This window comes from Amphiura filiformis, chromosome 13 (genome assembly GCF_039555335.1).
Source record: "Amphiura filiformis chromosome 13, Afil_fr2py, whole genome shotgun sequence".
NCBI lineage: Eukaryota > Metazoa > Echinodermata > Ophiuroidea > Amphilepidida > Amphiuridae > Amphiura > Amphiura filiformis.
The window spans coordinates 58951047-58966948 of record NC_092640.1 but is presented as its reverse complement, the minus strand read 5'-3'; the positions used below and the strand labels follow the sequence as shown (position 1 = coordinate 58966948).

Here is a 15902-nt window from a genome sequence, read left to right as displayed (position 1 = left end):
AGAATTTTTTTTTTGGGGACATTGAGGGGGCAAAGTGAATTTCAGGGGGGGGGCAAAAATCAACAAAATTACCGTGCAAAAAGGTGAAATTTTCTCGTAATTTTGGGTTTTTACTGGGGAAAAGCATTTTCCCCCTCATGGCTCCCCCTCCCCCCCCCCCGTGGCGCCGCCACTGAACATAGTATTGTATTGTTTATGTTTTTAGATTTATGCATATATATATATATATACTATTTAGATTTATGCATTTCAACATGAAATTTGTTTAGATATATAGAAAAATTATATTTGCAATACTTAGGATGTCTCGTTCCATATAGTCCGTCAACTCAGAAGTACAAAATAAATAAACCTCGGAAACTAGAGGTATGAGAATAATTATTTCAGTGCAATGCGTGTGTAAATGTTTCTTTGGCGCGCCAACTGCTGCGCGATTTGTACAGGCCGAGCGCGCCACGCTCTTTATGCGTCACGGTTTGTTTTTAACACGCAGTGCGTGTGACGCAAAGAATCGACCCCCGATGCTACATATTTAGTTTGTACTTCTAGGTTGAAGCACATCTTGTTACAGGCAAACGCAAAATATATCACAATCAATACCAGTGAATGGGTACTATTGACTAATTTTTCTTATACTGCAGTATAAGAAACATTAGTCAATAGTACCCATTCACTGGTATTGATTGTGATATATTTTGCGTTTGCCTGTAACAAGATGTCTTAGATACAAACTATTCTTTTTGAGATTGCTATTACACTCCGTAAAAATGTGATCATAAAATAGGTAATAAAATATAGATGTATCAAATATAATATAAACGTGTTCTGTATAAGAGAACTAGTTCAGTGGTTTAATTTTTTTGGAATGATGTGGAAACAAATAGATGCATACGCCCGAGGGATATTCCTAGGTTTGATTTAAGACAATGACGGACATATAACTGATGCAAAGTTGTTAACCAAATACATAACCGTCACTTTTTAACTCATCACTTAACTAAATCTTAAGATTTTTTCTCTGAAATGTGTTGACATAAACAAATGCCAAGTCATTGATAAATAACCTCCAATAACATCCGGGCCTGTGTGCGTATGTCATCAAACGAGCAGTTTGATTGGGGCATACGTATACGATGGTGTGAAACGCGAATGTTATGAATTTAGGATGAAGGCGATTTTACACAGATATATCAAGTAGAAAGATGTGCCATATATTCATATAACGGTGTTATTATACCAAGTATAGAAAGATGTACCATATAACAGTACTATTATATAATCTAAGATACAATATTTTAATTAAAATATGAAAGTTATTTCAATTTAAATTGCTATGGAATGTGGGAAAACTTTGGACAATATTGTCTTAGTTGCCTTACTAGTTGGGATTAGCTGGTTAAAGACCATTATTTGACGACCCAGTATAAGCGTGAAGTTCTAATGCGTTATTTTTCTTTTCGGTAACAACCAGGGATGTGTATATTCAGAATCAGCCGGGAGCCAAAATGGCACCTTGAGCAAATTGGGTTATTGAGGTCAAAAGTGTATCTCTAGATTTCCTAATTAATGAGATATAGGTCAAAATAGGTCAAAGGGTAAAAAACAAAATATTGTAATAACAAAACTTTTCAGAATGCAATGAAAATGATCTCAAATTATATGTCTTGACAAAATGAAACACAAAATATATAGTTTGTATATGGCTCCCGGCTGATTCTGAATCTACACACCCCTGGTTGTTTCTTAAAAGAAAAGAAATACGTTAGTACGCAACTTCACAACCATACGGCAAAATTTACTGTCGATTAATTGGAAACTGCATCGATTATTCTGTTCGCCCAGCACTAAACACACCACGAGTCAGTTGAACTGCTGTTTGCCGTGCGAGGTTTTTTTCTGCGAAGGATAATGATGACCTTGTTTCATCCTGCCGAACTATGCTTACCGCAACGGGAGTGGTAAACACTAGTCTATTATCACATCACACATTATGCAAGATGCCATTTTAATCCTAACATAGAGAAAGAGACTATCAGCCTTTAATAATCAGTCATTGATTTACTGCAAAATAACCTTTTTCCATAATTCTAGCCATAAATCTTTAATAATTAAACAACCAACTGTGTTTGCCTTTGAGTATGAAAAGTTTTATGTTGTAGGTAGTAAAGAGTTCTCTGTTTTTGTGTTCAAAATAAAACATTTATTTTCATTAAAAAACTCTGATTCTGGTGTTTCTTAATAATAATAATTCTAAAAACACCCTCACTACCAATCACACCCATAAACCTAGCCAATCAGGAGCTGTCAGACTGTATCCCAAGAAATATTAACTTCAACCTCTCAAGAGTCTCTCAGCACACTACCCATTTTTTTCAGAAATTAAATTAATTTATTTCTTGATTCATCAGCATTTTATACAATCATTATACATTTACAGCAAAAGGTTGTAAGCATTAAAACCCTTATTTGGGGCTACCTTTCACTTTCTTCTTCAATTATGGGATATCGATTATCATGAAAACATTTCGCATGCCCAAGTTCCCCGACGTTTCATCCCATAGATGCCATTTCGTAGCCGTTTCCTCGAGTCTTTCGTCCGCCCTTGAATCCCGCCACAATATCATCGAATGTTCTGCCTTTAGTTTCCGGAACAAATATAATGAATAACACGTCAAAGAAGATACAGAAAGCCATGAACAGCAGGAATGTGTATGCACCCATGCTCTCCTATAGAAGCAAGGAAATACAAGAACAGTTGGCGCAATTTTAGACATTTTAGAAACTTATACCCCACTCATGTTATACTCCCTCTGGTTATTTGAGAACATCCTTACGGAATAAAACAGCTCGTGGATGGCGCATCTTATTGTACATCCACTTCTGACATATGCAAGAATCGTGCGCAAGAACCGAACTAGTTTGCACAACTTTCAAACTATCGGTCTCCATGCATATCAACATAGTCTAGGGTGAGCGTGACCTAAATGGTGGTCTGTAGGTTAAACTGTTCTCCTCATGGTGTATTTAGACTTGGGTACATGAAGCATGAGAATGACAACTTACGATCCCCTCCAATTACGGATTAATCTCATGAGGAGATTAATCCGTCCTTCGGAGGGGATCTTAAGTCATCGACCCTGTATACTGGGAGCAGCACCTGTAAATATCACTCGTAGGTAGGTTCGGAAAAGAGTAGGTGTTAACTGTTCTAATTCAACCCGATGTTGCGTGACATGGGACACCCTTTGATAAGCCGTCCTTTGGAGGCTTCCTTGGGTTATTCAGTAATATTGTCAAGCAATGCAAATAATCAAACTACTATAACAAAATGTTTTGTGTCTTGTATAATTATACTAACCTGCATGAATATAAATGTTATCGACAGGATAAAATTAGTAACCCAGTTAATTTGTGTAGAGATACTCATTGCAGCTGGGCGTGGTGCTTGAGCCCAAATCTCAGGTACTAATATGTATGGCATACCACCTAATTAGAGAAAAAAGATGAACACAAAATGATTTGTGAATGTTGATTTTTTTTTGCATGATTTGCTTTCTAAAGTACCTAAATACCAAATAGCAACACACAGTTGAAAATTATTGCCTAACTACTGAGCCATATTTTCTACCACGGACTACGAAGGGGGTTGAAACCCCTCTAATTTTCAATTGTAAACGTCATATACCGTTATATTTGGTATTATGTATAGCTATTGGTCACCTGTATCCAGTGACACCACAATAAGTACAAACATTCCCCACATAATGTCGCTATTCCTCACCAACCCCCTCTATGGTCATCTTTGATGGCCGGTCCTACCCCCGGTGAAGGCGCTGGGGTAAAAATGTTATCACTAAAATGAGCGCAAAGGGTGGATCTACGACTAGCTTAGGATGTTTGGGCGCCCATGCAAATTTGGAAAATTTATGTACAAAAGTATAGGCAAAATTGATATTTGGCTAAAAATTCGACAAAAATGCGGTCTTACCCCCGGTTAAGGCGCTGGGGTAAAACTTTTGCGCAAAGGATGGATCTACGATTAGCTTAGGATGTTCGGGCGTAAGTTTTGATTTCACCCCTAAGACCATACGCGCCATATTCCAATATCGTAGAGACACGGTGGACCAATACCCTTTGAAGAAAGCCCTGTTTTAGATGCAGGAGAACCCCTGAGTACCCGGGAAAAATATGCTAGAACGCGCATGGACTGGAAACCAAGTGCAAACCAAATGTCGTTTGAGAATATACTAGGTTAGAACCCAGGACCTCTGTGGTGCAAAGCGATGACAGAACCGCTACGCTAACCAGTTCCTCATTTGTGGCTTACCTGGTCCTATGGCAAATGCAATTATATATAAATATATGACCACCATGCTCATCCATTTGATCCATTCAACTTTATCCTGTTTTAAAGATATAGAAAATGTGTTAAATCCTCTGAGATCCGTCAGTGTCGAACCCTATTTTCTCCACATTTTTTTGCCAAATTGCAATGCTTACTAAATACCGGGTCTTGGTATAATAAATTGCTGTAAACCTTTGACAAGAGCGTACTTCCGTGATGTTGGCAAAGCGCAACTCACGACGCGTATGGCGGCGGAATTAACAACGCGTACGACGCATAAAGCACACATACAGAGGCGCTTCAGAGGCGCCTTATTAACGTCTCGGAAGTACGCTCTCGTCAAAATATTATAGTTTCTTGTTCCCGGAGAAAGAAGAACAACGCGCGAGCAAGCCTAGAAGACGATTTCGGAAACCATGTCCAACATAACGTACGCTCAACTATTTATGCTATACAAATCAATATGATGAACAGTTAAGCAACAATATTATTACGTACAATATTATCTCTAAATGTGGCTTGAATGCTGATATAAACATGTATGACATTATTTTAACGCGTATCGTGTCAACTTTTTACGTAAGCTAATGTAATAATAATCTATACCGTGTTTGAAAAAAATATTGAAAATTTTGAAAAGTGCAAAACAATGACACACATGTCACACACTTTTTATGTGATTTTCATGCAAATAGCTTGATTCGTTCTAGCGTGACATTGATATTACTGAAAATGGACGATAACTGCATTTTGTGTAATTTACAGCGCAAAGGCATCATAACACATGGATGCTTTATAACCATCGTCCAGCGGTGCTGTGCAATATATTGGAGAAATCCTACAATTCTTTTATAGGAAATACGTCAGATTTGGCACAGATGTAGAGCGTATAACGCTGAACAATTCTTGATATGGAATTAAGTGAAACATTTCAATATGAATTGAAATATTTAGGTTAAAACACATACTTTTATGTAATTTTTACAACATTTTTTACTCAAAAATGTCATTATTACAGAGAACATAACTTCCTCATGGATCCTCCGCAGTCAAATGTAATCTTCTCCGTTACGTAGCTGTCGGTTTGCCAATATACTGTGGACATAAATAAATGCTACGACACTAGGGACAAACATTCTCTATACTTTTATGACAAATCCATCTTTGCCGGCATTTAAAATGATGAAACTCATACACCATAATAATTATCTTCAAAAGTGCCAACAAAGAAACAATAGTATAAGGTCACTCAAGCGTAACAAATCCTTTATTTCATACAAGGATTACTTCGTAACATCATAAATAATCGATAGATATCGACTATTTACGAAAGTAAGAACAAAAGTACCTGCATAATATGATCACTTTTTAGAAAAATGCAATAATTATATTATTATCAAATTTGTAAATTTATGATTGCTGATCGTTTGGCTGAGCATTTACACATAATATTTTACAGACAAGCTATGATGGTCACTTTTAAGTAAAATACATTTATTATCCATCTTTAAATCTTCATTACCTGTAGATTTATTGAGACTGTAAGCATGGCGTGACATATAGCCATCAATGCAAATGGGATGATGAGCAGTTTCTTTCTGCCAACTCTATCAATTACCATTACCTACAAATAAAGTCAAACATTTAAAATAGACTACAAAATACAAACAACTCTCAAAATGTAAGAAAAGTGAACAGACAGAAGATGAGGGACAACTCTTTAGAAAGAAAATCAGTCTAAAAAGAATGAACTTTCATTTTATAGTGATAATATTTCTTTTTAGAGCAAGTGGTCACAATAGCTGTCACAATCCTTCTGGAGTGACATTTTACCACTCTAACAAGTATTGTCCATCATTCTCGTCTTGCATTTAGAGAATAGATAAAAAATAACGTCTAAAAAGCTATATTTACCGGAGTATCAGTAATATTATTAAGGGTACATGACGTATTGTTGGTCGAAGCAGCCAAAAAAAATTTCGATTTGCATTATTTAAATCAATATATTATTGAAAAATGACACTTTGATGTCTTGCAAAAGTTCATTCTACAAATTATATACTTTGAAAACATGCTGGATTTAATGGTGTTTTACAAAAGTGTTGTTGTATCAGCTCTCTTTACAACACAACTCAAGAACCACAGGACCTACAAACGTATAAACGTATAGCTGTGGTATTTGAATTCTTCTACACGCTCGCTATGAAATGATCAATGCAATGTTTGCCAAAGCTCACTACCATTCGCAAGATGAACTATCAAATCGCAACAGTTTAAAATAAATTAGTCGCTAACTTTAATGAACTTTATCAGTTTACGCATTTCAAGTTTATACGATATTGTAAGTTGAGCAAATGCGATTTACTAAAAAATTAACTTGAGATCAAACTAATTGCTCAACAAACTTACCGAAACAATTGTCATAAATACGTTGACGCAGCCAGTGCCAACAGTAGCTATAGCCACTTCATCTGGTTCCATTCCAGCTTGGTTATAGATCTCCGATAAATAGAAGAATATCTAAAAACAAAAACGAATAACAATTCATAACCATGACTCCAAACCCTAAATTGCACACTATGAAATCGTATTTATTCTTCATTGATCTCGCGTTCGTGTAAAAGTAAAGCTGTATTTTTACTCAATCGCTGAGCGACGAGAAATTGTTATTTTACCAATGAAGTAACATTATTTTTGTTCTGTTAAGAAAAGCGCGCTAGCTTATTGGTCAAAAACCAATCGCTCGTCGCTCAGTGATGGAGTAAGACATCTTAACATCTGAAATAATAAGCTTTGAATAATAAGTACATTTATCACTAAAGAATTTTGTAATGTCCCCCGACAAGTGCAATGAACCTGTACATCTATGATCAAGATATAACCTGCCATCAAAAGTTCCGAAAAGTGAGTTAACTTATTGGATAATGCCTAACAAAAAAACACTATTAAAGTATATTTATGTAATGGATGTGTTACACTTACAGCATTTATGCCCGATAGCTGCTGACCAATATTTACACTCAAGCTTATTAGTAGTGGTATTTTCCAGTCGCTATCCTTTAGTGTAATTACTTCCCAAACACTGACTTTATCATCCTCACCAGCCCTGGCTGATTTCAATGCCTCGCTCTCCATCTCTGATATTTCGTCTTCTACATCGATTCTCCCGCGGAGCTTTTGTAAAGCTAATGATCAGATGATGGAAATAAGATGAAAATGAAGTTGATTAAAGTCTGTGAAATTAAGGTGGATGCTCTGAATAAGTTTGTCAGCATTTCTCGTAACATCACATGTTGGTTTTAATTAATGATAATTATTTTATGCATCGCTGAGAAAACAAATACCGTTAGATTATTCACTTGTATTGGCCCAACTGCAAATTACTGTTCTGACGTATTTTGAGTATTGGACGTTTTTACACAATTTACACGAGAGCTCAAATTTTCAATTTAGAAAAACATGTAATGATAAATAATATAGTATAATTGCGTTAATGTCCAGTGGCGTATCAGGGTCAATTTGTCAGCAGGGGGAACAATAAAAAAGATTTTAAAAATTCCCGGTGAGGATCATTTTTAGCACACAAATATTTTAAATTTTAAGTTTACTGGATTAAACAAAAAAAAAAGACTCACAGCCAGTGGCGGCGCCACGGGGGGCATGGGGGGGGCAAATGCCCCCCAGTCAGAACTCTTGCCCCCCCTGTTGCCCCCCCCAGAAAAAACCCAAAATTACGAAAATTTCCACTTTTTACGGTAATTTTGCGCAAACTTTGTTGATTTTGCCCCCCCCTGAAATTCGCTTTTCCCCCCTAATGCCCCCCGAAAAAAATTTCCTGGCGCCGCCACTGCTCACAGCGCAGCTAGTTCTGCTTGATTTCTGCCCAACACCCCTTCCCCTCTCTCATGTTAGCTTCACTACAAAACACGCACACTAATCACTTCTGCAATGTCAGTCCTCGGCTGTGTAAGAGCCAACTTGAATCGGCCTTCCTTGTCAAGTAGAAATTTAAACTGGCTCAATTTGCACGAGATCACTTCGAAGACTCGAACTCACAATGAATCTATTAAGTTAACCTAACTTGACGGTGGTTAATATATAAGAATTGATACTATTTCTTATCATACCATTTCGACATTTGTTTGGTTTATCTCTAGAAATTAACAGCCACCGAGGACTCTCTGGACAAAACGGCAGTGTCATCAGTTGAAAGGCGCTAAAAACAGCTGTGAATGCCAAGACGATGGGCCAGTCATCTTCGCCAGGAAGAACATAGAAGCCAAACAACTGAGGGGGAAAACAAAACACTTTTTGAAAAATTTCGAAATATTGATTTTTTTTAAATGTTTATGCCGAATGCAGTTAGGTACAAACGTTTTTGACTAATAAGGCCATCTTAATTTAAGTTTGTCTCAAAGCCCTTTCCAAATTGAAAACCTAATGCTGAAGGTGTTTTTTTTTAGAATTCGTTTTTATTTTATTTTATTTTAATCAAACGCACACATGGTTTCACGGTGTTCAACATGAAGAATTTTATTGAGATTTACGACTTGGGCTATTTTTACGTGTGTCGATGTCAGACATGAGCTTCTTGTGTGTGGGTTTTGAGGGAAAATAACAGAGCGTAGGAAGAATTCAATTTACTGAATCCAGCAGGAATGACGCGCAAAAAGCGGTTGATTTTACTATTAGTTTAACTATTAATTGTTATAGATTGCGGTTTCGAACCCCGATGGTGGTATGTGCTATCGTGTAAATAAGCCCAATCGGCATTGGAAGTTTGCAATGCATTGTAGGACAGTTTTTGCAGTTTTAGGACACTTTGTCCTTTGACCTTTCAGAAAATTCAGAAATATTTGGTTTTTGTACGTACAAAATATAATCTAAAATGTTTTACAATATTTAAAACAAATATAAAAAATATTAGCGTTTTATAAATTAATTATTTGGTATTTTTACTGATCAAAATTGTGACAATAATAAGAAAATTAATAATAATTACGTAAATTTTCCCGATATGTCAAAGGTCAAAGTGTCCCAAAACTGCTCTCAAAAACCGGAAGTTAGAATGGCGATTGGGCTTATACCTTATTAACCTATATTGTCTCTCATGTACAAGCGTGGCATACAATGGAGGCTACAATTGAGGCTAATATAACTAACCTGTCCCAGTAAGATTCCAATCGTGACCATAAGCTGATGACATGTTCCCATTGCACCACGTAAATTTGTAGGTGAAATCTCGGCAATATAAAGAGGCCCTACTACAGTTACGGTACCTGTAAGGTGTCATCATAAAGACCATTGTATAAGTCTGACGTTTTGACTTTTTCTTCACAAATTCAGCGTCAATTTTGCAACAACATATTGGGACGAGGAGTTCCGCACAAAATCTTTTTGTGGATAACCAAAACGGTAGCATAAGCTATTATAAGCCGATGGTCTGACGACTTACATCCGTTATGCCGTTGTGACAAAGGCCGCTGCGTTTTACCCAGCGGCAAAATGTTGCTGCAAAACTTTCCGAAACAAGAAATGTCTTTAAAAAAGACAATGCCTCCAAGATACCAGTGGGCACCTTTTGTTATTAGTTAAGGAGACACATAATGCTAGCTTTAAAGGTAACGCTATTGGATATAGATTTTTGTCTGATTGAAATATGTGAGTCCATTCTCTTTTGATTACAAGACTGAAAATTTTATTTTAATTGGATACTCGGTTACCAAAATATGGCCTGTCAAAATGACGCGAAACCAAGAAGTTGGCAACAAATTTCTTTTATTTTTGTTATGCAATGTTGTCAGGTAGGCCTTATTTTCTAATTATATATGCAAGAATTATACAAAGTAAAATGTTCAGATCGGCTACAAAATAAGATAGGCCTATAAAACCCATGGATGCCTTTTTCCATGCAACTTTCCATTTGCATAATTAATTAGGGCCCTAATCAACTTTTCTAATAGGCCTAAGTGGCCCTATAAATTAATTATGCAAATTGAAATTTGCCAAAACGCAACCGTAATTTTGTAGTAGGCCTATAGTGTGTGTTCTACCCATGTACCATGCCTCAGTACCATAGCTCTTTTAATTGTATCTGAAATCTTTACTTTGCATAATTCATGCATGTAATTAGAAAATCATCTGGCAACTGGACTTGTCAAAAATATAGAAAATAAAAAGAAAGTTGTTGCCAATTTTTTGTTTTGGTTTCGCGCCATTTTGACAGGCCATATCTCAAGAACCGAATGTAATCTACAGGGCATAAGCTTTAACATATTATTTAAATAGAAAGGAAATCTAAATTTGTGCATTAGCCAATAGGGCCACGGTCACCTAAAGCCATCTTGCAATCTTGCAGATAATTCTGATGTATGAAATAAGACCTTCAAACTTTCAGATATGAAGAGTTCCAGATGCAGGCAGCCGTTTCTGTTTTTTTATTATAGGCCTAAGTTGTATCAAGAGTCATTTCTCATGGATTTTTTGACTGAAAATTACGATTGTAACGTTTCAGAGTAACAAATTTTCGTATCAGATTCTTTTATGCTTGTTTATTATATTTTGTATTCAGGACTAAAATGATATTAATATTATTATATTTAGGGGGGTCTTTTCATAGGCCATTACTCTTTTGTATGTGTAATTGAATAAAAAATCAAAACATTATTGTTTTGTTTTGTTTCCTTCATTTGTGCTTTGTCTTGCATCGAATTAAGGGCCAATATCAACACTTTGTTTGTAAGAAGTATTGTGTGGGGAAAGATGATTCTTGCATTTTTTTTTTTATCTTAACAAACAAAAAGCAAATTTCTCAAAGTCTTGAAACGGTCATGGGTGCATGCAAAAATATTGCAACAGACCAACAGTACTCAGTAGAATGTAAAAAACTGACATACATAGGCCTACCACCAACATGACCAACCACGCATGGGAATTGGGGAAGCAAATACTTTAAAACGAATTATTCCGAATTATATCAACGCAATAAAATTACAATACTTTAGTACATGTATTTGAACAGCAATGAATCCGGCCATAGGCGCGGCTAGGCGTATCATACCATACATTGCAGTTCAAATGCATCATGATCATGATTGTGGCCTAGTCGAGCCTAGCATGCATGCCAGTCGGTCTGCTGACTCGCCGCGGCACAAAAATACATCCAATATTGCACAAAACAATCCATGATGTCAAATTATCACATCCAAAGTGTCGCCATGAACGTCAGCTTCAACTTCTCCAGCCAAAGTTTTTGCATTGATAATCAGGTTTCATGTAATCATGAAATTAAACCTTGTTTGATGTGTATTCCCATTGCCACAGCATAACGGTTTTCCAACGATAAAGCTGCTGATGAGCGCTGAGGCTACAATCTATATTAATTAAAGACCGAATTAAAAAAGACTAGTTTGCGTCTGACGTCATGACAAAGGCGCGCCGTGATTGGTTGCTGACCTGCGCAGTATGGTATTTTTGGTCTGGTTGACAGGACGGCATACGCAAGCTAGTCTTTTTTAATTCGGTCTTCAATTATACAACATATGAGTTTGAAAATATTCTAATGCATAATTCATTAACTAGATAGACCCACGCCATTGGCGCCACGTGCTAGGTGTTTCTAGAATCCCTATAGAATAAGATTAATTTTAATGCTAATTTATTGCACATGCTGAGGAAGCGTGATTACCTTTTTGAACATTCGGAAATGGCGATAGGCGAATTTATGTATGGCGCAGAGAGGTGGGGGATATATATTGGGCTCTCAATATTGGGCGGAAATTAGAGTACTTCTCAGACTATAAATTTGTACAATCGGCCTACATGCCGCGCAATGTGCGGCATTTTAGGTGTCAATTTCAAAGCAAACTACCTCCTGCGGAGGCAGAAAAAACAAACGTCGACCAGAGAAGCAAAGCACTCAACAGAACAAACTGTCAAGTCAGTGTCAAAATTTTGGTTTTGTAATATGATAACTCCAAATTATAAAGCTCATCACTTGAGTGGAAAATCACAGACAGGATCGCAACGTCGCTGCGTAAAATTGAAAACGCGATGTCTATTGTATGCCCGCATAGAAGTTTAAAAGGAGCATAGTTCCAAAGAAAACGTAGCACTTGAATGAAAAATCACACCCAGAGCGGAAAATACCTTCTGTCGCAATGGGAAAAGTCCTTCTATACAGTATAATAACTGACCTTAAAAAGAACTAAATTTTCCAAATTAAATGTGATACTGTTATGTCCCGTGTTTCGTCATTAATTTGTGTTTTGCATTTAATTAGAATAATGGAGCAAATCTTTTTAAATCATATTTCACGATTACACAACTTCTGATGATCATCACAATTTCATCACGCAAAATTTATCGTATTCTTCATTCGGGCCATTATCCCCGGCCATGATTTGGAACTTTGTGAAGGCTGGTAATGGTATTATACAAGCGATTTCTTGCTTTCAGTGAAAGGAATAGTTTAAGTAAAGAATAAGTTTAGAAACTTTTAAATGTTATCATAATACATTGACAAACATGTAGAACGCAGCAGTGTTGAAAATGCAAAGTACTATTTAATTGCGTGTCGCTGCAAATTTCCTTTTACGGACTAACTTACAAATCTTATACCACTTCTTACAAAAATTTAAGCATCTTGTTTCTGATGACTTTTTAGATTTGGCGAATCACCGATTTATATAGTACCTTTTTGCCTATATGGTTAGAAAACACATTGTTGCGGTAACTTACCAACATGAAAGCCGTAAATGACACGTCCAACCATAATGAGTTCATACATATTCGCCATCTTACTGAAGCCAAACATCAGAGCTGGTACAATTGATGTGATGTTGTTTAATAAAATAGTCGATTTCCTTGTGAAAATAAAGCAAAACGTTTATTTTGTTTGACAGTATCGGATCACAGATCATTACAGGGTGTCTCAAAAAAGCAAGTTAAGAATCAGATTACATCATCATGCTGTATGTCATTCAAGTAAAAAATGTCATGGAAACTGTTGCGTGAGATGGGTACTGTATATGCACCCTATTAAACATAAACCGTTTCTTTGTGTCATCCATCATGCGTTTATAGTTGCGCTCGGCACTCACAATGGGTTATATCATAGATACTTAGTATCTATGGTTTTATTAATCCGTGATTCGTCCCTGTGAACAATACCTATTATAGAAAGGTAATATCAAAGGATTTTCACACATTGACATTTATTTTAAAGCGCGACCCTAGTGTAAAGTTTGATTTTGATGATTATTTGATTAGATTGATTTATTGCGTGATGGATTGCGTGATTGATCGATTAATTGGTTGATAACGATTTTTGATCGTTGATTGAGTGAGAGATTAAGTGAATGTCTGATTAATTTTTTGACTGATTTGTTGATTCTGTAATCTGTTATTACCCGGGCCGAGTGTTAAGCGTACCTACCTTCCAATTTTTTCACTAAAATATCCGGCAAAGAGCGCTCCCGTCGCTGCCCCTACGCAATATAAAGACACGGTAAAAGACCATAGCCACATGACAGCGTTTTCGCTGAGGTACTCGTCTCGTCTTTCATAATGAGATTGGTTGAAGAAATCTTGGATATACTAACAACATAACAACACCATAGGAAGTCAAACGATTTTGCATGGAGAAAATACTTGATTAATGCATCTTTAGGGACGTAACGTTAGACTAAACATTAGATTAAACTACATGAGCAAAAAAAAAAAACTTTCCCCACCAACACTAAAAAAGAAAATTTCCCCACCTAACTGTGTATAAATGCATGAAAAAAATCAAATTTTTGCTATTATAGAAAAAAAAAACTATTGCACTCCTCGCCAGTGCAATAGTCCATTTCCGTTGCACTAGTGCGCAGCTACCATGGCAACGCTGACAGACGCGAGCGCATAAAGCCTTGTTGAATGGAACAGTCCATATTTCACCTCATGATATAAATCATGATAATTATATAAATATTCTTGCCATTGTACTCATAAACATTCAATATTAGTATATTAACATTCAGTAGTAATCTTACCCCAGAGGGTGCAGTCATTACTCCCAGTCCATATCCAAACTGTGCTGACCCACCAATAGCAACGGAAGACACCGACAAAAACAACCAAAATGTTAGCCCGCTTTCGTTCAATCCTCCATATCCTTTCGAAGACGTCATTTTCATTAACCAAAAGATGCAGTTCTATTTGTAAGTCAATGTAAGATGATTTTCTCACCAAAACTCAAACCGTAGTTCGGGAATATAACCATGCTGTATAATTACTATACTACAGTTCAGCGTGCTTACAAATAATGCTCCGTATACTATACTCTATTAAAAATGCACCCTCCTTGCCGCCTCCTTGAAAGAGTGAAAATCTGCACACAGTAACTCAGGCAATCTCTAATTTGCAGCAACATAAATTAATATTGTTTTTGCAATTTATGCAAGAAAACAAAAAAAATTACAAAAATCATTTGAATATTATTGACATTGTTCAAAAAACTTTCAGAGACGTATAAGAGAAAACCATTAAGGTTGTCACCGAGTCAATCTGCAATGAGCTAGAGGGAAATATTTTATGACCATGAGTATACCATAATAGATAGCCCTGAGAAAACATGTGCTCCGCTATAGTAATCTTATCTAATTTGTGCAGCGCATCACTATTCTCAAACAATGCTATCAATTAGTCGCTTCTTATATCACAGTGGTCAAATATCTGTTAAGAATTAATTACTAACTAGTTTACACGTAAGCTCTCTTACTGAAGCTGTTCTACATCCGAGTACCAACATTTAATAATAATTAATGCTTGTGCCGGAACACGTCTACTTTTTAATCAATATCATAAGGTTGAATTTTACTTAAAACTCTCTGGAATCATCGTAATTATCATGGTGACAAGACAATTTGGTCGTGAAGGGAGTGGCGGTGTTTGTTAGTGTGTGGGGTGTTTTTTTTTTTTTTAATTGTGGGTGGGTTCGGGGTAGTTTGTGTTAGGTTCAAATGTGTGCATTCATTTTGAGTAGGATACGTCAACGTTTTGTAGCTGAGGTAAATGTCGAACCTCTTAGGATCTATGCCCATGAATTCTGACATTGAAGTTCTAAATCCATTATCCAAGTAATAACTTCATCTGATCGTTTTTATTTATTGATATTCATGCACTAACCCGTATGTTATTGTTAACGACGGAGCATTATGCCAACTTTTATGGCAAGTTAAAAAAAACCTTGCAAAACTGTCTCTAATTATCGTTATTCTTTTGAAACATTTTAATAACCATGATTCAAACATACATCCATTTCATCCATTATACTTTAATTTGGTATAAATGATTTACCATAAATGCTGCGCTTGTGTGAAAAACCTATAATTATTCAGACATTATCACGATGATATGCAATATTCACCAGTGATTCTATTCCGTGCCGCGTCAGAATATATCGCTGGTCCAGATTCTGTGGTTTCGCTTGTTCGATCCCCACGGGATCTGATTGGTTGGGTTTGTGGGGATGTATTTGTGTGTTATTTACGCTCTCTGAATTGTTTAATATGTT

General features: G+C 36.2%; 1 protein-coding gene across 1 annotated transcript; it reads right to left on the bottom strand.

Moving 5' to 3' along the window:
• Positions 1–2074: 2074 nt before the first annotated feature.
• Positions 2075–15893, bottom strand: LOC140168585 (solute carrier family 2, facilitated glucose transporter member 1-like). Its single transcript, XM_072191985.1, has 11 exons — positions 14380–15893; positions 13782–13942; positions 13085–13209; positions 9509–9624; positions 8473–8632; positions 7328–7530; positions 6755–6865; positions 5868–5969; positions 4328–4403; positions 3359–3486; positions 2075–2727 (listed from the first exon to the last, which is right to left on the bottom strand). Exons 1-11 carry the CDS (start codon positions 14521–14523, stop codon positions 2551–2553), a joined length of 1503 nt encoding a protein of 500 aa, XP_072048086.1. The 5' UTR covers positions 14524–15893; the 3' UTR covers positions 2075–2550.
• Between the last annotated feature and the right edge of the window lie 9 nt (positions 15894–15902).

What these genes read in the sequence shown, in the direction of transcription:
- LOC140168585 (XM_072191985.1), bottom strand. Translation starts at nt 14,523, where the DNA reads ATGAAAATGACGTCTTCGAAAGGATATGGAGGATTGAACGAAAGCGGG. An exon ending in TTTAGTGAAAAAATTGGAAG is followed by an intron (nt 13,210 to 13,781) that starts GTAGGTACGCTT and finishes TATTTTCACAAG; the next exon opens with GAAATCGACTATTTTATTAA. An exon ending in ACCAAACAAATGTCGAAATG is followed by an intron (nt 7,531 to 8,472) that starts GTATGATAAGAA and finishes TCTGATCATTAG; the next exon opens with CTTTACAAAAGCTCCGCGGG.